The 26,811-nt window shown below is 36.5% G+C and overlaps 1 protein-coding gene and 1 non-coding gene across 11 annotated transcripts in view; both read right to left on the bottom strand.

The window, feature by feature from the left end:
- Positions 1 to 26,811, bottom strand: part of COP1 (COP1 E3 ubiquitin ligase) — a 236,663-nt gene that overhangs the window by 8,977 nt on the left and 200,875 nt on the right. Inside the window, exon 19 of one of the 10 annotated variants that reach the window (XR_003109407.3) lies at positions 17,557 to 17,646. The exons of 8 other annotated variants lie outside the window; for them this stretch is intronic. Coding sequence is in view for 1 of the 2 variants with exons in the window: in XM_045165680.1 (XP_045021615.1) it covers positions 22,149 to 22,175 (27 nt within the window). In the remaining variant the exon portion in view is untranslated. Of the gene's footprint in view, positions 1 to 17,556; positions 17,647 to 22,133; positions 22,176 to 26,811 lie in introns of those variants that run through there. One more of the 10 variants, XM_045165680.1, reaches the window with a different exon arrangement.
- Positions 17,824 to 17,964, bottom strand: LOC112585332. Its single transcript, XR_003109805.1, has one exon. It is a non-coding gene; the product is annotated as a small Cajal body-specific RNA 3 (non-coding RNA).

Here is a 26,811-nt window from a genome sequence, read left to right as displayed (position 1 = left end):
AGTGAAGAATAAAGTAACAATAAATGTGGCAACACAGGAAAAAAAGAATCAAAACTGACACAAAGGCTGGAAAGAAAGAAAGAAAAAAATATTAGTATTTATGTAAACCATAGGACAATATTCAATCTAATAAATGTGTAATTGGAATTTCAAACAAAGGAGAAGGGACTGAAAAGGTATATGATGATATAAAACTAAAATTTTTCCAAATGTGAAAACCCATAATCTTAGAAGCTTAATATTCAAGTAGAAAAAGGCACAACATTAATATATTAAGATACATCATAAACTACTAAAAATGAGTAAGAAAGAGAAAATCTTGAAAACTGCCAGAGGGAAAAAAGGACACGTTGTACAAACTAAACAGAGTAGGAGAAGGCGATGGCACCCACTCCAGTACTCTTGCCTGGAAAATCCCATGGACGGAGGGGCCTGGTGGGCTGCAGTCCATGGGGTCGCACAGAGTTGGACACGACTGAAGCGACTTAGCAGCAGTAGCAGCAGCAGAGAGATCAGAAGGGGGAGTGTCCACATCCTATCAAGATTCACACAGATCCCTCGGAGCCTCTTCCTCAAATTAAAATGATGGCAGCATTCTGACTGGTGTGAGGTGATATCTCATGGTAGTTCTGATCTGCATTTCTCTAATAATGAGCAGTATTGAGCATCTTCTCATGTGTTTCTTAGCCATCTGTATGTCTTCTTTGGAGAAATGTCTGTTTAGGTCTTTTTCCCACTTTTTTGATTGGGTTGTTTCTTTTTCTGGCATTGAGTTGTATGAGCTGCTTGTATATATTGGAAACTAATCCTTTGTCAGTTGTTTCATTTGCTGTTATTTTCTCCCATTCTGAGGGTTGTATTTTCACCTTGCTTATAGTTTCCTTTGCTGTGAAAAAGCATTTAAGTTTAATCAGGTCCCACTTGTTTACTTTGTTTTTATTTCTGTTATTCTAGGAGGTGGGTCATAGAGGATCTCGCTTTGATTTATGTCATCAAGTGTTCTGCCTATGTTTTCCTCAAAGAGTTTTATAGTTTCTGGTCTTACATTCAGGTCTTAAATACATTTCTAGTTTATCTTTGTGTATGGTGTTAGGAAGTGGTCTAATTTCATTCTTTTATATGTAGCTGTCCAGTTTTCCCAGCACCATTTATTGAAGAGGCTGTCTTTGCTCCATTGTATATTCTTGCCTCCTTTGTCAAAAATAAGGTACCCATAAGTGCGTGGGTTTATTTCTGGGCTTTCTATCTTGTTCCACTGGTCTATATTTCTGTTTTTGTGCCAGTACCATGTCTTGATGACTGTAGCTTTGCAGTAAAATTTGAAGTCAGGAAGGTTGATTCCTCCAGCTCCATTCTTCTTTTTCAAGACTGCTTTGGCTATTCAGGGTCTTTTGTGTTTCCATAAGAATGGACACTAGTCAGAATGGCCATTAACAAAAAGTTTACAAACAATAAATGCTGGAGATGGTGTGGAGAAAAGGGAACACTCTTGCACTGTTGGTAGGAATGTAAATTGATACAGCTACTGTGGAAGATGGTATGGTGATTCCTTAAAAAACTAGGAATAAAGCCACCATAAGACCCAGCAATCCCACTCCTAGGCATATATCCTAAGGAAACCAAAATTGAAAAAGACACATGTATCCCATTGTCCACTGCAGCACTATTTACAAAAGCCAGAACATGGAAGCAACCTAGATGTCCATCGACAGATGAATGGATAAAGAAGTTGTGGTACATATACACAATGGAATATTACTTAGCCATAAAAGGAAATGCATTTGAGTCAGTTCTGATGAGGTGGATGAACCTAGAACCTATTATACACAGTGAAGTGAGTCAGAATGAGAAAGATAAATACCGTATTCTAATGAATATATACAGACTCTAGAAAAATGGTACTGAAGAATTTATTTACAGGACAGCAATGAAGAAACTGTGTGGGTCACAATAAACTGTGGAAAATTCTGAAAGAGATGGGAATACCAGACCACCTGACCTGACTCTTGAGAAACCTGTATGCAGGTCAGGAAGCAACAGTCAGAATGGACATGGAACAACAGAGTGGTTGCAAATAGGAAAAGGAGTACGTCAAGGCTGTATATGGTCACCCTGCTTATTTAACTTACATGCAGAGTACATCATGAGAAACACTGGGCTGGAAGAAGCACAAGCTGGAATCAACATTGCCGGGAGAAATATCAATAACCTCAGATATGCAGATGACACCACTGTTATGGCAGAAAGTGAAGAGGAACTAAAAAGCCTCTTGATGAAAGTGAAAGAGGAGAGGGAAGAAGTTGGCTTAAAGCTCAACATTCAGAAAACAAAGATCATAGCATCCGGTCCCATCACTTCATGGCAAATAGATGGGGAAACAGTGAAAATAAATAAACAGACTTCATTTTTGGGGGCTCCAAAATCACTGCAGATGGTGACTGCAGCCATGAAATTAAAAGACACTTAATCCTTGGAAGGAAAGTTATGACCAACCTAGACAGCATATTCAAAAGCAGAGATATTATATTACTTTGCCAACAAAGGTCCGTCTAGTCAAGGCTATGGTTTTTCCTGTGGTCATGTATGGATGTGAGAGTTGGACTGTGAAGAAGGCTGAGCACTGAAGAATTGATGCTTTTGAACTGTGGTGTTGGAGAAGACTCTTGAGAGTCCCTTGGACTGCAAGGAGATCCAACCAGTCCATTCTCAAGGAGATCAGTCCTGGGGGTTCATTGGAAGGACTGATGCTAAAGGTGAAACTCCAATACTTTGGCTACCTCATGCGAAGAGTTGACTCATTGGAAAAGACGCTGATGCTGGGAGGGACTGGGGGCAGGAGGAGAAGGGGACGACAGAGGATGAGATGACTGGATGGCATCACCGACTCGATGGACGTGAGTTTGAGTGAACTCCGGGAGTTAGTGATGGACAGGGAGGCCTAGCGTGCTTCAATTTATGGGGTCGCAAAGAGTCAGACACGACTGACTGAATTGAACTGAACTGAATGAAGAAACAGACATAGAGAATAGACTTATGGACATCAGGAGAGGGGAGGAAAGGGTGAGATGTATGAAAAGAGTAACATGGAAACTTACATTACCATATGTAAAATAGACAGCCAACGGGAATTTGCTGTATGGCTCAGGAAACTCAAACAGGGGCTTTGTATCATCCAGAGGGGTGGAAAGGGGCGGGAGATGGGAGGGAGGTTTGAAAGGAGGGGACATATGTATAACTATGGCTGATTCATGTTGAGGTTTGGCAGAAAACAACAAAATTCTGTACAGCAATTATTCTTCAATAAAAAATAAATTAAAAAAAAAAAGAATGACGACAGCAAAGCCACAGGAAGACACCCTCTTCTTGCCTGGCAAGAGCTCAGGCAATGAGAGACAGGCACAACTCAGCTAAGAAAAAGTCATGGACTCCTGTCTACTGTAGCTCTCCCAGCTTCCTCTCCCCTCTCCAAGAGTTCTCCTCTCCATTTTGCTGGGCACTTGCACATGACTCAACATAGTTGCAGACTCTGAATTGCAATTCTCTGATGATCCTGAAAAACTCATTTTTGCTGGAGAAATAGCTGTTTTATGTTAACAATTACATATAGAAGAACAAGGTCACCAACTGTCATCAGAGGTAATTTAAGCCAATAAGACATAGCTTTTTTAAGAGGATGAGGAAAAAACCTATCAACCTAGAAATATTATATAAAAAGAAAGATATTTTGACAACAACTAAAGCTAAGAGAGCAGCATAGATGCACTGTAAGAACTGTTTCAGGAAGTTCTTATAAAACATGAAACCTTAAATCTAAACAAAATGATGGAGAGTGCTAGAAATGATCAATATGTGATAAACATAAAAGATGTTTGCTTTCTTGTTTTTTAATTTTAACAGATAATCACCAATTAAAGCATAAATAATAACAATATATTATGCTATTAAAAATAGAAGCAACATGTCAGCAAAAGTACACAGGATAAAAGGGGTAAAAAATAGAAGTACATTGGAATGGTCTTCTGTAATATAAGTGGTATATCTGATGACAGATTGCGATGTTAAACATGAATATTGTAAACCTTAGAGAAACCACTAGAAAAGGAAAAGAAACAGTACAGCTAATAAACTACTAAAGGAGATAAAATGAATTATAAAATATTCAATTAAAAAATGAGAAATATGGGCACAAAGAACAGATTGCCCAAACAGACTACAAATAGCAAGATGGTAGACAATACCTAACTAGACTGACGAGTAAATGTAGATGGTTTAAAAACTACAATTAAAAGGCAGAGATGATAAGACTTGATAAAAGAGCAAGTTTATGTTGCCCACAAGAAACACACTTTAAAGAAAAACAGATATTTTTAAAAAGAGAAAAAATATACCATATAAACATTAATCATAAGAAAGTTGGGATGGTTCTACTAATATCAGAAGTAGACTTCTGGGAATTTCCTGGTGGTTCAGTGATTAGAATTCAGTGCTTTCATTGCCATGGCCCAGGTTCAACCCCTGGTCAGGGAACTAAGATCCTGCAAGTCAAAAGGCACAGCCAAAAGGAGAGGGAAAAAAAACAACCAAGCAAAAAACGCATAGAAAGTAGACGTTAGGACACGAATATGACCAGGAATTAGAGAAACATTCTATAATTAAATGAGTCCATTAAAAAACCCCTAAATATGACATATAAATAAAATGCAGCTTCAAGACATATGAAGCAAAAACTGATAGAACCGAATTGAAACGGGTAGCTCCACACTTGAGTGTGCAGATTTCAACACTCATCTGTCAATAATTCAAAGAACAAGGAGATGGAAAATAAAAAAAATATATAAAAGACTTGAATAATACTATCAGAAACAAATTGAACAAATTAATATTTACATAAAATCTTAAATGGTAAAAATACACATTCTTAAGCTACGTAAAAAGTATATACCAAGACAGACCATGAGCCCAGACTATTAAACATATCTCAGCTCATTTAAAAGAATGAAACCATATAAGTGTGGACTCTGACCAAACAGACCTAAAGTAGAAATCAGTAACAAGAGACACTTGGAATATTTGGAGATTTTAAACACTCTTATATGACATAGGGATCAAAAAAGAAATCACAAGGAAATAAGAAGCAATATACTGAAAGATACTGAGAAAACAATATATTAAAATTTGTGTAATACACTAAGGGCTTCCCTGGTGGCTCCGTGGTAAAGAACCTGCCCACAGTGCAGGAAACGCAGGTTCAATCCCTGGATCAGGAAGATCCCCTAGAGAAGGAAACAGCAACTTGCTCCAGTATTCTTGACTTAGTGACCAAACAACAACAAATACACCTAAAACAGTGCTTACATAGAATTATATCTCTTTATCCTTGTATTGGTAAAGCAGAAAGTTTAATATAAATGATGTAACAGCTTTCGGCTTAAGAAGCTAGGAAAAAAGCAAATTACATACAACAGAAGTATAAATATGGTAGTAATAAAAAGCAGAAACCAAATAAAATAAAAAGACAAAAATGGGCAAAAATTATTAAAAACAAAAGTTCTGGAAATAAAATTGAAAAATCTCTCCAAAAGGAGAGAAAGGGTAAGGTAATAATATCCGGAATGAGGGGATATCACTGGACATCCTACAGATATTTAAAGAAAAAGACAGTATGAGTAGAAAAAACTTAATGCTAATAAAATTGACACACAATGAAATAAATGAATTACATGAAAGACAATTCAATTCCAAAATATGACAGAAGACCAAGTCAGACAACAGAGGAGGAAGGAACACTTCCAAATTCAGTTTGAGTCAAACAAAGCAAAAGATATTATTAAAAAATTACAGACCGATTATCTTTATAAATAGATGTTAAAAACTCTTTAAAAATTCCAGTAAAGAGAATTCAGCCATGTATAAAAAGAATAATACATCATGCCCAAGTGGTTTTAATCCAGATATTCTAGTAGGCTTAAATATTTTTTTAAGACAATGAATGTAATTAACATTTTTAACAGAAGAGAAAAATCATATAATTACAATAGACATGGAAAATGCATTCAACAGAATTCAATACATATTCATAATAAAAACTCTCAGAAAATTAAGAATAGAAAAGAATTCCTCAAGGTGATAAGGAATACCTATGAAAATCTTCCAGCTAATGTCATACTTAATGGTGAAATGTTGAACTAATTCTCAGACTGGGAGCAAGGGTAGGATGCTTGTTATCATCACTTGCATCTAACCCTGCGTCAGAGGTCCTACCCAATGGGCAAGAGTCAAAGAAAAGAAAGGAAAAGCATACAGATCAGAAATAAAGAAGTAGAGCTGTCTTTATTTGTAAATGACATGGCTGCCTATGTAGAAAGTCTTTAAAAATCTTTAAAACAGCTGCTAGAACAATATTTTGACCTAGCAGGGCTATCAGCTCCAAGGTCATTATATTAAAATTTATTTCTATAAACCAGCAATGAATACTTAGCAAAGGGATTTTTCTAAAAATATCACTTATAATAACTGCTTAGAGACAACCAAAATATATGTAAGATCTACATGTTGAAAATTATAAACACTGAGAGATATTAAGGAACACCTAAATAAACTGACAGAGATACCATGTTCATGGAGAGATACTCCCATAAAATAAGGATGGATTTATGTGCAAGTCTTGGTACACAGGATGACAAACAATTTCTTTTTAACCCGAAGACATAGGTCCCTATTAAACAAAATCAGAATATATCCCTTTCCTTATTTAGTTTCCAAATGTTAAGCATGTTAAACTGATTTCTCCTTCTCTCAGAATAATAATTTTGCAGAAAAAATAGAAGATTTTATATTAACAAATCAAATATTTAAACCAAGTGGAAAAGTTCCTATTAAAACTTGACCAAGAAGAAATAGAAAACATGAATCATCCTGTAATGTAAAACAGGCATTACATTAAAAGAAAAAAAAGAAACTGAATCAACTGTCAAAAATTTTTTCTACCTCAGGCTCATATGATTTCACCTACAAGTTCAATCAAATATTCAAGAAAGGAGCAATTCCAATCTTACACATTTTTTTCCATAGGAAGGAACATTCCTTAACTTGTATTATGAAGCTAATATAACTATGAAATCAAAATTTGACAAGGACAATGCAAGAAAAAAAATTATAAGCCTATGTTATTCATGAAAATAGATGGAAAAGTGCTAAACAAAATAGCAGAAGTCAATTTTAACAATATATTGATATAAGGATACTATATCTTGAACAATTTGGGCTTATTCCAACAACAAAAGATTGGTTTAACAGTAGGAAAAAAAAAATGTTACCTGTTACATCAATATTTCAAAAAGAAATATTACATCAATAGGTACAAAAGAAAGCAATAATACACTTTAGCACTCATTAGTGACAAGAAAACTTGACAACTGAAAATGAAACTTCTTAATAAGAGTATCTACAAAAATCCTAAAGTAGAAATCATATATAATAGTGACATAATCAAGTTTTCCTCCTGGCAAGTAACAGGATAAGGATGCCATATATCAAAACCTCTATTTAATATTCTACTAAAGTACCTGGCCATTGGAGTAAGTCTAAATGAACAAAATGTACCAAGGTACCAAAATTGGGAAGGTAGATTAAACTTTCTTTACTTGTGGATCATATTGTTGTATACATAAAAAAATCCGTAACATGAAGAAGTGCATAATTAAAATTGATAAGAGAGTCTAGCGAGTCTGCTGGATTGAGAAATGGGGACAATAATGTGCTATTCTTTAGGCACTGTTGAATCTTTCTCTCTTAAAATAAGAAATTAGTTTACTTGAATAGGTAGAATGTGTGGTAAGAATCGAGAGGAAAAGTGAGTGTCTCCCACCTCTCTGTTCTGAGTTCCTGGAGCAATTACTATGATTAGAAATGATTAGATGTGAAATCTTTCCAGATAAATTAGCACCATTACTGTGAATTTCCATTGTATGGCAAAGCTTTCTCAAGATGTAAGGAAATGTGAGTTTTCTATCAGCTGATTCTTTTCTTGTTTGATTTCAGGATATTAAACAACTCTACCCCCAATTTGGGATCTCACATTTGTAAAAATGACAAACTGTATTTTATACTCAATTTTAAGTCCCCTGATCACCTCAGAGAGGTCTTTCAGCTTCTCTTACAAAATAAAGCACCTCCACAGAATTCACTTCTGAGTTCTGGGACATGTTAGTAATTGGCCTTCTGAGTGAAATGGACCTAAATCTCTATCTCTAAAATCAAATTAACAAAATATGCAGGCAAATTACGCTATATAGAGTGAAAGTGGCAGAGTGGAATAAACATAGTCATTGTGGTAGGAAACACTTGAATTCAAAGCTCTAACATTTCCAAACTATGTCATCCTGGACAACTTACCAAACCTCTCTGACTCTCAGTCTCTTCAAATATCAAATAAAACTAAGCTAATGAAAACTGAGCTCACAGAGCTAATGGAAGGAAAAAGGAAGGGGACGGGTGGGGTGGGAAGAAAACTGAGCTAAGTGAGTTGTTTTTATGAACAGAGACACTTAATGTATCTGGCATATAGTATACATCCTATAAGGAACTGTTTCTAAGTGAGCGAGGTTTTTTTTTCCAAAAAGAAAAGATAGTCAGAAGTGTCCAAAATCATGAGAAAATGAAGAAATTGTTTAATAGTATGTTATTAGATTGGGCATTAGATGGTATTGGTGAATTCTTGCTTCTCAGGTGGCTCAGTGGTAACGAATCCGCCTGCCAAAGCAGAAGACTTGGGTTTGATCTCTAGGTCAGGAAGATTCCGTGGAGGAGGAAATGGCAATCTACTCCAGTTTTCTTGCCTGGAAAATCCCATGGACAGGGGAGCCTGGTGGGCTACAGTCCATGGGGTCCCAAAGATTGGGAAAGGAGTACAACAAGGCTGCATGTTGTCACCCTGCTTATTTAACTTATATGCAGAGTACATCATACAAAATGCCATACTGGATGAATCACAAGCTGGAATCAAGATGGCTGGGAGAAATACCAACAACCTTAGATATGCAGATGATATCACTCTAAAGGCACAGAGTGAAGAGGAACTAACAGCCTCTTGATGAGGGTGAAAGAGCAGAGTGAAAAGCTGGCTTGAAGCTTAATACTCAGAAAACCAAGATCATGGCATCGGGTCCCATCACTTCATGGCAAACAGAAGTGGAAAAGTGCAAGCAGTGAAAGATTTTATTTTCTTGGGCTCCAAAAATCACTGTGGACGGTGACTGCAGTCATGAAATGAAAAGACACCTGTTCCTTGGAAAGAAAGCTATGACAAACCTAGACAGTGTATTTAAAAGCAGAGACATCACTTTGCCCACAAAGGTCTGTATACTCAAAGTTATGGTTTTATCAGTTGTCATGTATGGATGCGAGAATTGGACTGCAAAGAAGGCTGAGCACCAAAAAATTGATGCTTTCGAACTGTGGTGCTGGAGAAGACTCTTGAGAGTCCCTTGGGCTTGAAAGGAGATCAAACCAATCAATCCTAAAGGAAATCAATCCTGAATATTCACTGGAAGGACTGTTGCTGAAGTTCTAATACTTTGACCACTTGATGTGAAGAGCCGATTCACTGGAACAGACCCTGAGGCTGGGGAAGTTTGGAGGCAAAAGGAGAAGGGGGGAGCAGAGGATGAGATGGTTAGATAGCATCACTTACTTAATGGACACGAAAACAAGCAAACTCATGTCTGTTGAGTTGGTGAGGCCATCCAACCATCTCATCCTTTGTCACCCCCTTCTCCTCCTGTCCTGGGGTTACATAGAGTTGGACACAACTTAGTAATTGAACAACAACGGTACTGGTGACCTCAGAAACAGCTCTACCTAATGTTCAAAACCTTTGCAAAAGTCCCTGGAGCTAACTCAGCTTCTAGAACTTCATTTTGACAGAAGCTTCTGGAAAAAGTTTTTCCTCATCTCCTAGGTGACAGGGGACCTCACCAAATTGCTTCCATAGAGAGAATAAATGTCCATTATCCACTTTCAGAATATGATAGTGGCTTCATCATAATGTTTATTATTTTCATGCCATTTATAGTCATCTATCACTATCCATTTATCATCTTTAGGTGGGAGATAATAACTGTATCTTCAAAACAGCTCTAAAGGTTTTTTTGAAGTGAATTATATTGAAATACCTTTAAATAAACAAGCTTATAATATGTGAGGGCAACTTTATCATTTTTAAAAGGAAATATAGAAAAATACTGATTAAATTATTTAATAACCTAACCAAACTCTCTACTTCTTATCTCCTCTCATTATAATGCATTCTATACACTGCTACAAAAATACTCTCATGGGATAAGCTCATCTCCTGGTACATTGGGCTTTAGGAGCTTACTAATTCCTACAGAAGAGAGCCCAAACTTCTTTTCCTTGTGTTATTCTAGACTGTATACTCTGGTACCTCTCTGGCCTCATTCCCCAATAGAGTTTCTAATTCCATGGACAGAGGAGACTGAAGGGTTACAGTCCATGGAGTCGCAAGAGTCAGATACGATTTAGAGACTAAACCATAACCACCACCCACCTTTTTACGGGTACCACTCTATTAAAAGTGTTCCACACTTGCATTACAGTTCCCCTCATCAACATCTTTGTTCACACTTTTCTCTAACTACACGGAAGGCAGTGTAGCAGAAAGAATATGCATTTTGGAGTCAGGTAGACCTAGGTTCAATTTCCAACTCTATTACTCCTTATTTGGTTGTGTTGTCTTAGGTAAATCAGTTAACCTCTCTGAACCTCAATTTCACTTTAAACAGACATCAGACAGACCTCAAAAGTATGTAACTTAAAAAGATTTCTAGTGATGATTTTGAATTCAGATAAAAGTTATTGTATAATGCCCGGGTGGTAGTAACCAGATGCTGGTTTACAGTCTTCTGTCCAGGTATGGTCTTTCCACTGTCTTAAGCTTTCTGAAACTCTTTTAGTATTTATGAAGACCAGCACAGAAGCCAATATTCTCATAAAGTCTTTTAAAATTCTCCCTATTAGAAGTAATCTCTCCCTTCCAGGGCCAATATTTTCTGGGATAATTCTTTTTTAAGGATGTCTTTCATTCAAGCTTATACCACAGTTATTTGTTTATAAATATTTTGTGTTTACTAGGTTATAAATCACTTAAATGCAGAGAATGTTTTGCATGCTGCAAAATTAATATCTGATCAATGAAAAACAAATAGTTGTCTAGCTATGTCAATTAACGTATACCATATTGAAGATGACAGAACATTTATTATTTATTGATTAATCATTTACCTTGAGTTTCCCACTTATCTCAATACTTTCTATGTATTTTCTAATTTTATTCCTAAATATTATGTAGAAGATACCATATTCTGATTTCATAGAAGAGGAAACTGAGGCATAAAAAGTTAGTAACCGCCTCCCCCCACAACCCAAAGCTTTGGGGCTTCCTTCACAGCTCAGTTGGTAAAGAATATGCCTACAATGCAGGAGACCCTGGTTCAATTCCTGGGTTGGGAAGATCCCCTGGAGAAGGAAATGGCAACTCACTCCCGTATTCTTGCCTAGAGAATCCCATGGACAGAGGAGCCTGGCAGGCAGTCTATGAGGTCACAAGAGTTGGACACAACTTAGTGACTAAACCAACCAACCAACAAATCTTTGGAGCTAATATTTACAGTCTCAAGGAAGGAAGCCTAGTACCTGATTCCAGCAATCTTAATCACAGCACTACCCTAAGACAGAAGCTAGAAACGACACACTGCCGCCCACCCTTTAGATGTTTAAATTAAAAGCACAACCTTGCCAAATTAAGGATCTAAAAATTTCAGAAACATTTTCTCCCCACAAACAACTTTATGGTCTGTGTTGTAAAACTAAGGAAAGAAAGTTCCTCAAAGATCTTTTCTAGGGGCAAAAAATGCCCAGACATAGGATCCTTAAAACTGAGTCTCGTTAGAACACTATTAGTGACACAGCAAGTGTGAAGTGCACTGAAATACTAATCACATCTGTCCTCCAAAACACGAGCTGCCCTTGAGGTCACCAGCAACAAGTAATGTAAGTGGTCTGTCCTACAGGCACTGAATTTTCTTACTGAAGTGTTCACTAAGTTAAAACTGAACATTCATTTCAGTCCTTGAGATAAGCACCTGACATAATGACAAAGATAAATCACTATGTACAACGCACAGTACCTGCAAATACAATTCCCTAGGGGACACAGAACAGTGGGGAGGATGGCTGAATTTAATAGTCTACCTTAAAGATATATATATATATATATATACACACACACACACACACACAAATATATCTTTAAAGACAAATATTAATTATATATACAAAGAAATAAGTATATAAAAATTTGAGATAGTTAGGCTTTAAACAACCACAAAACAATGAAAACAATCTGCTACATTACAATCTTCATTTTATCTGTCAATTCCTTAATATTCTTTCCACAGAGGCTTGTGTCTTATTTGGTGTTTTCTTTTTTATAAACAGAGATATCTTTTTTCAGTTCAGTTCAGTTGCTCAGTCATGTCCAACTCTTTGCGACCCCTTGGACTGCAGCACGCCAGGCTTCCCTGTCCATCACCAACTCCCAGAGCTTACTCAAACTCACGTCCATCGAGTCAGTGATGCCATCCAACCATCTCATCCTCTGTTATCCCCTTCTCCCCCCGCCTTCAATCTTTCCCAGCATCAGGGTCTTTTCCAGTGAGTCAGTTCTTCGCATCAGGTGGCCAAAATATTGGAGTTTCAGCTTCAGCATCAGTCCTTCCAATGAATATTTAGAACTGATTTCCTTTAGGACAGACTGGTTGGATCTCCTTGCTGTTCAAGGGACTCTCAAGAGTCATCTCCAATACCACAGTTCAAAAGTATCAATTCTTTGGTGCTCAGCTTTCTTTATAGTCCAACTCTTACATCCATCCATGACCACTGGAAAAACCATAGCTTTGACAAGACGGACCTTTGTTGGCAAAGTAATGCCTCTGCTTTTTATCTTGTTTGCTGGTTGCTCAAAGAGTGTTAATTTCGAGTATGACTGCAGTGTCACGGCAAATAAAAGACCACTCACACTTCAGGCTCTTTTCATACCCAGCTTATACACACAGAAATAAAAGTTAGGGGCTTTTGCCTCATTTTTTTTCTTTCTTTGAGGTGGGGTGAGAGGGTGGGTAACATCCTATTCAAAATGCATCCTGAAAATTAAAATGGCTTCCCCTGGTCAGGAACTGAGAACCCACACGCTGTAGGTGCAGCCAAAATAAATTAAAAAAAAAATTAAAATGGCTTTTGTCCTCATGTAGGAGTTCATGGACTCTGTGTGTGGCTGAATTTGGTTTTCCTTCAGGATCCTACAGCCCATGTGCAGTATGGACGAATATCTCACGTTAACGTAAATGATCACTCTGGTAAACTGCCAAGACTCTAGATGAATCAGATCCAAACAAAAGTGAAATGGATATAACTCTGAGATCCAAAAACAATAGAAACTCGATAAAAGAGAACCTCTATAAGTGGGTTTAACAGAAAAACACTTTCAAATGAATTTGCCCTTTCAGTTTTTCTGTTTAAGCATGACCCACAGCTGCCTTATGAACATCCCCTTCCTTTCCCTGAGATGAAATGCAAATATGATGATATGCAGAGATTCTGAGGAGGCTCTGTCCCATCAATGTTCTGTTAAGTGGTATTATTCAATTCTCCAATTTTTGCACTCTTTTATATTTCCTTCACATCATCCCAAGGCAGTTATATGCTTTCCTATGGTAGCCTCTGATTTATATACAAAGAGAGAAAATACTCAAAGTGCTAACATTTCATTGCTTCGTCTTATTGAGCTGTAGTGGATTTCCTGACAGGCACAATCATTCTTCCATTAAAACCCGCTTACAGAGGTTCTCTTTTATCAAGTTTCTGTTGCTTTTGGATTTTGGAGTTATACCCATTTCACTTTTGTTTGGATCTGATTCATCAAGACAGTCTCCCCATTTGCCCAGAGTGATCACTTACCTTAATATAGACTTTTGTCTATGCTGCATGTGGGCAGCATGTGAGAGCCCACACAAATAGGGGCACACACTGGCTCCAAGACGATCTCCAGTGGTTTTTAAATAAGTGCCATTGGTAAACCAGTTTCTTTTGACCCTGACCTTTCTTTCAGCATGTGGTTTTTCAGAAATGACTTAGTAAAAAATATGTAAATATGTCTAAGAGAGAATGAATACCAAAAAACAATCTATCAATAAGAGGTCCTGCTCTTTAAATTAAAATGTTAACAGTCAGCCTTCCCTGCATTCTATGAAGGATCTAAAACTGAGTGAATTAATTGTTTGAACTGTATTTTCAAGACAGACAATTAATAAAATTTGTTTTCTTAGACTCTAAAGTTCTCATATTACAACTGTCTCACTGTCTCATTTTATTATCTTATAGAGACAATGAAAAAAAAATTTATCATCATCACATAACTAATTGTTGAGACTACAGGCCAGTTACTGTGCTAAGGACTATGTATTTCACTTAATCCACATACCAATCCACAGAGGAAGATAAGAGAGAATACTTTTATCCTCAATTTAAAAAGAATAAAACATGGTCTTAAAGACACTTAATAACTTGTTCAAAGCCATACACACAATTATGAAATAGCGAAGCCATGAATCAATACGTGGAGACTGATAAAACATGTTAATTTTTGGTTTTAGGCATACTGGTTTGTTAAGTTTATCACATGACTGGCTGTGACCTGAATCTACTAACTTAGAAGGAGAAAGGGGTCTTAGGTGAGCATTTGATATGTATGGGAGAACCTCAGCTCTCAGACGTTATATATGGATATTACACCTCAAATCTCATATGATTCGATTCCTAACCATAAGTATGATTTCAAATATAATAATATATAAAATTATCATTTTATATTTATTTATATATTTTTTAATAATATACAAAATTTCAAGTAAAATACCATCTGAGAAGGACTTGGCCACAGAAATAAGGTGGAAGGAAGTGCACCATAGTCAGTATCTGCAGTGGCTGTGCCAGGCTAATGGCCACCCCGCCAGCCCAACTTAAGATCTTGGAGATTAGAGTTTATCTATCATAGGGAATGCTTTCAAGACTACTCAGTTAAACACAAATCCTCTCTTTCCCCCGCACTGGTATCCTTGCGTAGGATGATACTGGGTCCCTTTTTAATCCCAAATTATAAGGACTATTATGAACAGGAAAATATAGTCATAATGTATGATTAACAGAATAAAGGGTTATTGTTTTAATAAAATATGTTACCTTCATCACACTTTAACTTTTTTTGATTCAGTCAAACAAATACCTACTTCTTACAACTAATTTACCTAGTAGGAGGAAATGAATTACACTGCTAATTGAAAGAACTTCTACATTGGTTGGCTTATTACATTTTCAAATCTAAAATTCTTAAGCTTTATAAATGAGTTTCCTAAATAAATAATGAAAATATCCATTAATGTTGAAAATTCTTTACTATCATTCTAAGACAAGGGGTACCAGATACTTTTAGGGCAAAGAAATGGTATTCTAGGTGCTAGATATCTCCTATACGTCATGATTAGATTTAAGAAAAAGTAGCATTAATCACAGTGAGAGTAGCATCAGACATAAGTGTGTATGAAATTCAGATTTTATCTAATGATAAAAGAGCCTAAGGTGATCATGAATATAAATACAAAATAGTAGCTCACTAAATTTTTACCACTGGAATCTGTCTCTACCAAACAAATATGAAAATTAGCATTCTTTAAACATAATTTGGTATAATATGCTTCTCTCTCTGGGAATATGGTCATGCACACATATATATATGTATATTGGTCTAGTAGTATAATTTCTTTGTAGGGCTTCTTTTAAGAAGTTTTGCCATTTTGAAAGTCTAACTTAATACAGTAAGAAATTACTCAAATTTCAAAGTAGTAAAAAGCCATGTCTCAAGTCTGTTTGGAAAAATATGTGTGTATAGACAGAAACACACACACACACATGGAAGGAATCACCTATATACCTATACCAGAGTCACCAGACTATCATATATCCTCCCTACCTTCAACTTACTTGCTTTCTGTTAAGACCTAATCTTTATATTATATAACTCAACATTGAAAAAAATACCATACAACCTGATTAAGAAATGGGCAGCATACTTGAATTTACATTTTTCCAAAGATGGCATAAAAATGGCAAACAGACACATAAAAAGATATAAACACTAGTCATCAAGAAACTAAAAATAAAAATCACAGTGAAATATCACCTCATACCTATCAGAATAGCTATTATTAAAAAGAGAGCAAATAACAGGACTTCCCTGGTGGTCCAATGGCTAAGACTCTGCTCTTCCAATACAGGGGACCCATGTTCAATCCTGGTCAGGGAACTAGATCCTACTTGCCACAAGTAAGACCCAGTGCAGAACAAATAACAATTGTTGGCAAGGATGTGAAGAATGCCAACTGTGTAGATGGCAATTCTACACAGCTGATGGGGATGTAAACTGGTCCAGCTACTATGGAAAACAGTACAGAGGTTCCTCAAAAAAAAAATTAACAATTTAATTACCATATGATTTAGCAATTCCACTTCTAAGTATATTCCTGAAGGACAAAAAAAACACATATGACCCCCCCCCCCCACCATGTTCACTGCAGCATTATTGACAATAGTCAAGATATGGAAGCAACCTAAGTGTTCATCAAGAGATGAATGAATGAAGAAGATGTGACATACATACACACTCTCACACACATACACAACGGCCTTGGTTGAGATGTCCTAGAAAGTAAATAAAGAGTGGTGGGGATACCTCTCAAATATATGTGTAAACATATGTTTAGACAGGTTCAGTCATAAGGCATTCTTTTCCTTTTTGAATTAGATCTGAATAATATTTGTGTTCATGATTCTTAGTTACAGATTATTTTAGTGAAGGGTCTTGAATCTAGATTTGAATTTATCATGCAAAGAAACAGAGCAAAAATAAGTGAGTAAAAAACCATGAAATGGTTTATTAAACTGTATACTAAGGACTTCTAAAGAGCCTAGAAAAATAAGACTACTTATTCAATAACAGTCTGATACAAGAATCAGTCAGAATAACAGATTTGGGATATCAGAACCACAAACAAGGATTCTCACACAATTAGTTACAAAAAAACCCAGCAGTGGCTTGCATACCCTGGTGCTATATACCACACCTCAGTGTATTAGAAATGCCACCACAGTTCTTTTCCCTGTTCCCATACCCCTCCCCACAACTTACTGCAGAACACACACAAAGATAAATTTAGTACTAAAAATTTAGATTTCAAATTTAGTACTAAGCTAATACTCAGTAGCAAGCTTTTCCATGAAACAGTCATTCCTGAAATTTAGTTATAGACTTACAAGATTACATAAACTATATTTTGGAAAAATCACTTTCTTAATGACTAATCAATACTTAATGATGCATGGAAGCTAACTCTGAATAGCTTTTTCATATCCAAAATATTGACTGACCTTTACTGATAACCCTGGATTAGTTAAGCCGATGTGGTCCCTCAGAAAAATCACATTTCTGTGTTCATTCTACTTCCTGGTTGTAGTTTCCTTAATCAAACAAAAAAGAATCTATTTTTAAAAACTGTAATATACCTCAATCACTGGTTAAGATGGATGCAGAAGTAATCTCACCTGGTAGTCTATTAATAATCTAGTACACTTAATTAGCAGAGATAGTAAACAAAATGGCCAGGAAAGCAGTACTCAGGAGTGCTGGTTTTAAAGGCTGTATGGAGGGGAACGATCAGACTTAGCCAGCTGTCCTAAGCCAGACAGAGACCTCCATGTTAATGTAGGATCACTGCAATTTGCAGACAAAAGGCATTTTTTCATTTGTCCACATGGTTGGTTGCTGCAGGTTCCATTTTTACTGTGTTTCATTATTAAGAAGCCTTTAGTTATCCAGTCTTTTCTATACCAACTTCCAACTGCATCAAATCCCCATTTAAATACACTTCAATACATTCAAATGAGTTACAGAACAAACAACCATGATTCAGAGAACAGAAAAAGAACAATTAAGAAGGTACACTTGGCACACAAGCTCAAAATGACCCTTACTCAGCAAGAAAAGGTATAAAAAACACATACAAGGGAGAGAGAATTGAGATACACAAAAATATCGCATCATTTTCACCACCCTTCCTTCATTCCAAATGCTTTCCAAAGTCTTCTCCCTTCTCGCCAAGCAAGCCACACCAGACAACTTCTCTCACGTATTAATACCTCTTGAGACAGCTCTTCTGAATAAAGTCTGAGAACAATGTGCTTACGGTGGCATATCTGACAGGGAAAAATGACTCTATTGCTGATTAACATAAAGGAGGGCTTCCGAGTATGGAACTGTTCATTTCTAAGGGTGCTATTGGATAAATTCCTCCAGGGTACTCTGGCAAAGCTGTTTCAAGAGTTCTGTATTATTTTAGGGATACCATGTAATGAAGTAGAAACAGCAGTTAATTTAAGACAAGGAGAACTAGACCTGCATTTTGGTTCTGCCATAGTACTGGTCAATCCTCCTAGAAACTCAATTTCTTCAAGTATAAAACAGATAATCTTAAGAATTTCAGAGAATTTTTATGATGATTCAAAGAAAACACAGCAATGTATCTAACCAAAAAAGAACTTGCATATTTCAGGCACCAAAAAAATAAGTGGTAGTTATTCTCATTCAAACACTATAACTGGGACTTCTCAGGTGGTCCAGTGGTTAAGACTCTGAACTTCAAATGCAGGGGCCAAGGGTTCAATCCCTGGTCAGGGAACTAAGATCCCATATGCTGTGTGCAGTATGCCCAAGAAAATAGAAAAAGACACTGTAACCTAAATTTCTTTACAATTAAAGGGCAGTTTTCTCAAATATGAGTATACTACTGTATTATTTTCAGCATCAGATTTATGATCTTATAAAATTGATTAAAAACATAATGCAGGCTTTTCAGATTAAGACTAAATTTTACCTTAACTATAACTTCCCTAGAAAATGAAGTAGCTTTTATCATGGCAGTTGCTGGTGTTGATACTTTTTGCTCTCAAACTAGAAGCAAGAAATATAACTAAGGCAACACTAACGAAATACAACCTTGGAGAAAAATATACTTTTTCACTGGTACAGTGACACTACCCTTATGGCAGAAAGTGAAGTAGAACTAAAGAGCCTCTTGATGAAAGTGAAAGAGGAGAGTGAAAAAGTTGGCCTAAAGCTCAACATTCAGAAAACGAAGATCATGGCATCTGGTCCCATCACTTCATGGCAAATAGATGGGGAAACAATGGAAACAGTGGCTGACTTTATTTTTCTGGGCTCCAAAATCACTGCAGATGGTGACTGCAGCCATGAAATTGAAAGACGCTTACTCCTTGGAACGAAAGTTATGACCAACCTGGACAGCATATTAAAAGCAGAGACATTACTTTGCCAACAAAGGTCCGTCTAGTCAAGGCTATGGTTTTTCCAGTGGTCATGTATGGATGTGAGAGTTGGACTATAAAGAAAGCTGAGCACCGAAGAATTGATGCTTTTGAACTGTGGTGTTGGAGAAGACTCTTGAGAGTCCCTTGGACTGCAAGGAGACCCAACCAGTCCATCCTAAAGGAGACCAGTCCTGGGTATTCATTGGAAGGACATCATGATGTTGAAGCTGAAACTCCAATACTTTGGCCACCTGATGCGAAGAGCTGAGTCATTGGAAAAGACCCTGATGTTGGGAAAGATTGAGGGCAGGAGGAGAAGGGGACGACAGAGGATGAGATGGTTGGATGGCATCACCGACTCGATGGACATGGGTTTGGGTGGACTCCGGGAGTTAGTGATGGACAGGGAGGCCTGGCATGCTGCGGTTCATGGGGTCACAAAGAGTCAGACACGACTGAGTGAACTGAACTGAACTGAACTGGACAGTGCCTTCAGTATGGACCATCACAGAAACCAGAAACCAGGGAGATGAAATGGGTAGGAGAGGGATAGAAAAACAGGGTTTGGAGCTGGGACAGGATGAAAGGATTTAGATAAATGGCAGAGGCAATATAGAAGACAAGGCAATATAGACACTTAAGGAACAGCATCAGCACAAGTCTAGAGGTAAAAACGGGAATAGTGTAGAACAATGAAGAAACCTTCCCAATAGATGCTTTGTGCTAAAAAACAAGCAAACAAACAAAAACAACAACAGAAATAAGGTTGGACAAACAGAATTATCCTAGATTCTTGAAAACCTTGAACACAAGTAACAGTTTAGATAGGATGCCTAAGATCAAACACTTGAGGAAATAAGAGTCATTAAAGGAGCAGAAAGAGGAGTAACAATTAAAAACTATGTCTACCATTCCTCTATACTATTTTAAAGGCTGACTTCCTAACTAATTACTACTAAATTTGGTTTTGAGCTACCTTTGAATCAGTTCCTCTACTATATTTTTTCTATAATTAGAATCAGATTTTTTTTTTTAAGGATCATATTTAATAGTGAGGGTAAAATATAATCTTTAAATTAGATAAAGGTATTTGAAGTGAAAAAGATTAAAAAAATGAACATGTTCAGATAATATATTTATCAAATTTTCCTCTAATTTTTAATGATGGCCAAATATACAAGCTGAGTTACACACAAATACTGAGTTTGAAAGAAACTTTTCTGGGTTAATTAAAGGTAACAAGCAATGTTTAACTCCATCTGAATTAACATAGAGAAATGATTATAAAGATACAATGGGATCAGAAGTAATCTATGGTGGGGGTGGTGGGGGGGAGTGAGAAGAAACAGGAATGAGGAGACTAAATGCACAAATGAATGAGACAAATATATGACACTGAAAGACAGCTTTTCTTTGATGAATAATTGGAACAAAAAAGATTAGACACAATTTAATTTGTGAAATTCAACAAATACTTACAAGGAAAATAAACAAAGAGAAACAAAGCTCAAAACTTGGTATCTCACAGCACTCAGACGCTTGCCCAGAGAGGGTATGGAGGAAGCCCCTTGCCTCACCACTCCGGCCTATGCCTTTCCCTATACCTTTTTCCCATTTGGCTGTTTCTGAGTTGTATCCTTCATAATAAATTGGTAAACACCGAGTCAAACCAGGCTGATTAAACATAAGGATGCCTTTGTGAGTCAGATCTTTGACTCCAGCTTTAACATCCTGATTTACCACAAGCAATACAAGAATGTTCTAGCCTTTATTTTTGCAGTGAGATCAACTAGAACCTCAATACCCAATGCTTCCCTCACAGTTGGTCTTTATAGCTTCTGAAGTAACCAACTTCCAAAGGAACCCCAGAAGGCCTCCTAATGTGGCTCTTGGAAGGGTGTGGGATGTACCTACTTACTCCTGGGAGATGAACAAGAGGTCTTTGGTGGCCATTGTCAGAAACGCTTTAAAAACTTTTTCCCCCTTTCCCAGATGAGAACACTGTTGGAGCTCTATAAATTTCCACAGGTGAGAGCAAGACTGATTAAAAGAGGGAATGAAAAATCTTTCTCCCTATAATTCTAGGTTTTTTTTAATAAAATGAAAGAGAATTATGCATCCCATAAGAAAAAACAATAGCAAGTAATGGAGGTTCCTGGGTCTCTCCCTCAAATTCTGGCTTAATAAGTCTGGGGTTTAGAAATTTGCATGTTAAATACATACACCAGGTTATTAGTAATTCTGAAGTAGATGATCAGTAGACCATACCCTGAAAAACACTAGTACAGATACTAGAAACTGTCTATACATGTTGAACTCAAGAGAAAGGAGAAATCTGCATCTTTCTACTTTTGGTCAGGGGGCTAGGGAGAGGGGAGTAGAGAGGAAAGATTTACTTGTTTGTCTGTCTCTTTTCATTTACTGAGCGCAAGGCCAACATAATACCAAGATAAACAGGACAAGACTTTTTTAACCTATGGAAGCTTTTGAGTTCAATAAGAACGATTATACATGTAAAGGCTATTGGTAATATTTTTTACCCATATTATATACATTTATTTGGTTAAAAGAGATTATATTCCATACTGGTCTTTGACTTACACCAGTGGCTCACAGAAGTTTGGCTAGTTCCAAGTTCACTTCACAAGTGGAAATCTGTAAGACTTGAAAATAAGTAAAATGTAATGCGAAACTCAGTATGTAAAATACTAGTGTAGTTTACATATACTAGTAATTGCCTTATTCTTCTCTTTTCTTTCAGTCTCCTATTCCCATATTTTAAACTAGTTCATGAAAGTGTAAGTAGTACATGAAATCAGCAGCTTTGAACTGTCTACATATTCAAGTAACATTATACTCCCAGAGGATTCAAGTTAAGTCGGAAGTAAAGACCAAGTTAGCACAATGAAAATTAATACAGAAAATGTTGATCTTTGCTATAAACAGAGCCACAAGTTCTTGAACATTACACATTTAGAGATATTTACTGTTTATGAGGTGATGGGGAAAAACGAGCTGTTCTTTTACCAAAGTTGCTCTTTTACCAAGTTTTACCAAAGTCAACTTGGTAAGATTTTGAGTTAAGGAAAAATATAATAGACTTCCTTGTGAATCATATGCTCTCTGTCATCAAATGTTCAAAAAGCCTGAAGGATATTAAATATGATATAAATCATTTCACCAATGGGCAAAAGGTAGGGCTAGGCAGTTATCACTCTACTACTTTTGTGATTACAAAACCCAGCACTTTAGTAAAAGGACCTCCAGTCTAATGACATTATAATATGGAACAAAAAGAGGTATATGAAAGAATAACTGCGCTCAGTGAACTGCAAGGTCAAAGGCACAAAGGTTAAATGCAGAGAAATAAACGTAAAAACCCATCAGAAGTGTTGGAGGATTTATAAGCAATTCAGTGTTGCTGAAGTATAAAATATGCCTATGCAAGTGGTAGGTGACCATACTGGAAAGGTAGGTGGGAAGTCTGAAGAAGGAGGGTGTTGTTAGACATTACATCAAGCTTAGATTTTATTTTATAACCACTAGGACACTACTGAAGGATTTCAGGCAGCACAGGTACTACTGAGAACTAATTGCAGGGAATGATGAAAACTTGAACTAGTGATAAGTGGAAGAGTAGTAGGAGTAGAAATGGATGATAGATTCAAGATGCATTGAAAAGAAAATGAGATCATATTTGTGCTGAGATTACACACCGAAACTTATTTTACATTTGTAAGACTCCAGTTTTAATGGTTAAAACTTTATATGTGAATAAATTTGATTTTAAATTTACAAAATGCCAAAGAATAGAACTGTGCTTAATAAAACTTAAAAATTAATCCAACATTTTCTATGATATAGTAAATCATAGCAATAGCCTAAATTATTGGAATTTCTACAGCAATTCATAAGTAGAATGCCAAATTGGCATGTCTTCATACCAGTCAGCTACATATAAGAAATCTGGCAAAATTTTAGAAAAACTCAATATTTGAAACTAAATAATTAGAAAGTCCCTAACTGTTAAGATCACAATTTCTGGATAGCCTAAATATTTTACTCACACTTTTAAAATTCCTGCCCTTGGCTAAATTTATATTGAGACTTTTATTAGAAACTAATTTCAAACAGATGATTCCACTGCCACTACCGATTCAGATACTAAATTGTTGGGGGCCGGCGTGAGGCACTCCGCCCATGGCAAAGGTCATGAGGAAGGAGGCTTGACATACGCAAAGGCGGGATCGAGCCTCAGGAGTCCCCCTGGAAATCCTCGAGCATCTACCCCCATAACCAGAGCCTGCCTACTTTACTACTTTGTGCTCTCACCTACACCTCTGGCTTTACGGGGGGCTGTCCCCCACCACCTCTTTCGGAGAAGGAGTTAACTTAGAGCTCCAGTTAATAATAATTCCTGGAAGTGATAGGAGTGTTTCAACCTACAAATTCCTCTGAAGGTTCTTTGGCCTGCCTGACAGGCTTGTCTGGCCACATGTGATTGCTCACAGCTTCCCAACTGTGAGAGGCACGAGATGCTTTAAATCTTCTAAAAACAGGTTCTTTAGAGAAGTTAGAAAATTATTAGTATAAGTGTAATGGGCTGATTAGAAATTGTATTGATGAAGGGTTTTTCATTTGTTGAGCCAATGTTTACTGCTAAGTCTCCACATCCCCTGCCCTTATACACATTAATGAATATATAGAAGAAATAAGTATTAACCTTTGATATTAATCACGTTAGACCTTAGGCTAAGTAAATTCTTTCCTTAACTAAAACCCACTACACCCTCACCCTATAGGAATGTAACTTTATTTGGGTGGCGTCTGTTTTAAGAATAATCACCCCTGGAGAAATAAGTGTCCTGGTTGACTGACTGCTGTCACAAGGAGAGGGTCATAAATTGTCAGCAGGCCCCCTGGCCAGAAGATGATGTAACACCCCTAAGACCTCTGTATACATTTGTATGAAGCACCTGACTTTGATAAAAGTCAGGACTGCTGACCCCGCGTGACTTTTGCATAACATCTCAGTGTATAAAAGTAGACCATGGAAAATAAAGAATTGGGACCAGTTTCTCGAAATACTGGTCTCTCCATGTCGCTCTCTCTCTCACTCTGGCTGAGTCTCCATCTGGAGCGCGGAACCCACCATGCTTACTAATTATGCCTGGGCTTCTAAGATCCGACAGGGGAGGCCTCAGTGTCTCCTCTCCTTCGGGAGAACGGAAGGACGCCTGTGGCCTATGTAAGTGGTGCAAACTTCTTGTCTTGAAGTTTTATTGGTCCCCCACGTAAACCAAGCTACTCAGCCTCTTTTCTCCACTGAATTTTCCTACTGAGCTATCCTCATTCTATTACTCTTTATATCTTTGATGAATAAATAATTAAATAGGTCGCCGACGCCGTCCCCGCTTCGAATACCCTGGATCAGCCGGGGCTGGACCCCGGCACTAAATCATCTTTTTTAATTGAGATACTTAAAGTCAGATTGACTTTCTATACAAAATCTATCCCTAAAGCTTCCTACTTTCATTAGAATCAAAGATCTTGAAGACAAATACAAACATAACTACCTACCTATTTAATTCTCAACAATATGTACATACTCTGTCATTAAAAACAAATGATTTATTTTCTGCCTTGTCTTCATTTTTCGCTTGGCTATCACAGTTCAAACAAAAAATCTATTTTCATCAAAGCTGATCTTCTTATATACAGTAAAAAAAAAAAAAAGGACTAGTATAAACAGGCACAAAATTACACGGCTTCTTTACAGCAATTATAATGAATGACTTTTCTACATAATCAAATTATTCCTATGTTCAGCAGTTAATTATTTTTCTACCATCCTGGGACTAGCCAATGTCAACTTCTGATAGCTTTACTTGGAAGAAATGTTGCATAAAATGGGATTTAAGATATAACAGAGTAAGAGATATGGAAGGCACAAACCTCCACAAGGATCACATCAGTATGGAAGACTGTCACAAGAACAATAGAAATTAACGTGGGACCGTGGAAGTAAGATACAAAATCACATTTCTTTTCCTCCAATAAACAGCAGGAAACACTTTCTCTCAAACAGTTGCTGTCTTTGGTTAACGCTGCTTTAAGTAATTGTTAAATATATTTTTATTCAGTTAGAAAAGAATAATCTTTTTTTTTTATACTGTCTACACTTCAGCATATTAAACCAATTCAAGCAGTATTTGTTAAAATGTTTAAGTCAAGGAAATGATATCCAACATTCACTCTCTTTCCTTCTACTAGTGTTATAAAAATTTATAGGAAATAAAAGATAAACATTCAGAAACCCAAGTTAAATTTTTTCCCATCTCAAAATATTTTCAACACTTTAAAACATAATGAAATATGTTATAATAAATATAACATAATGAAATAATGAAAATTATTACTAGGCTAACAGCATCATTCAGAATGCACTCTCAAATTAACATCAATACATTTCTTTTAAAAAAGCAAAACAAAACCCATAATCAAGTTGCTTAAAAATCAGTGTGACTCTACTCTTCAAAACTGGCATATTTTAGAAGGAAAACCACTATTTTTAAAGAAGCATTCAATGAGAAAAAGAAATTATAAGAATCATTCTAATATAGGTCAAACTCCATTACCGTACATATAAAAAGGAAAATAAAATATTTAAAATGTCACCATACAGACCCACCAAATTACTTTGTTGATTTCATCACATTTTCATCATACAATATCTAATGCAACAAATGTTTTCATAGAAACTGTCCATACAGTAGTGAACACTACGGTTAAGGGATACTGACACTTAATGTAATTTAGAGAAGAAATAAACTACAGGTTTGCTTCCATTTTCCACAGCCTTCTGGTCTCTATTTTCTACTTTCCCACCCAAATCTAGTCTGGACACTAAGGGACGAGTTGGGCACTTAGGAGAGATGGAAGCCACAGTCTTCCTGGAAGGCAGGGTCCATGCTCAGAATCTCCTTTCCTTCCATGCCCAAGACAGACAAAGATCATTCAGATTGGCCCTCTTCCAGTCAGGAAAAAATTTTTAAGTGTTATAAACCATCTGGCTAGAAGGAAGAAGAAAGGAAAGATAAAAGGGAAGGAAAGAAACAGAGATGAAGAGAGGAAAGAAGAAAGAAAAGAAAGATCCCATGTTGTCTTCTCTGTGTTCATTGAAGAATTTAGGATGAGAAATAGTTTGTAAAGGTGGGAAATCAATATATATTAAAGGTAGCTTTTAAAAATTGAATAAAAGAAAAAAGACCACATCTTATTCTTTTGTGTGTTTCTTCC

This window comes from Bubalus bubalis, chromosome 5 (assembly GCF_019923935.1).
Source record: "Bubalus bubalis isolate 160015118507 breed Murrah chromosome 5, NDDB_SH_1, whole genome shotgun sequence".
Classification (NCBI taxonomy): Eukaryota; Metazoa; Chordata; class Mammalia; order Artiodactyla; family Bovidae; genus Bubalus; species Bubalus bubalis.
The sequence above is the reverse complement of the archived record's forward strand: the minus strand, read 5'-3'. Positions and strand labels throughout refer to the sequence as shown.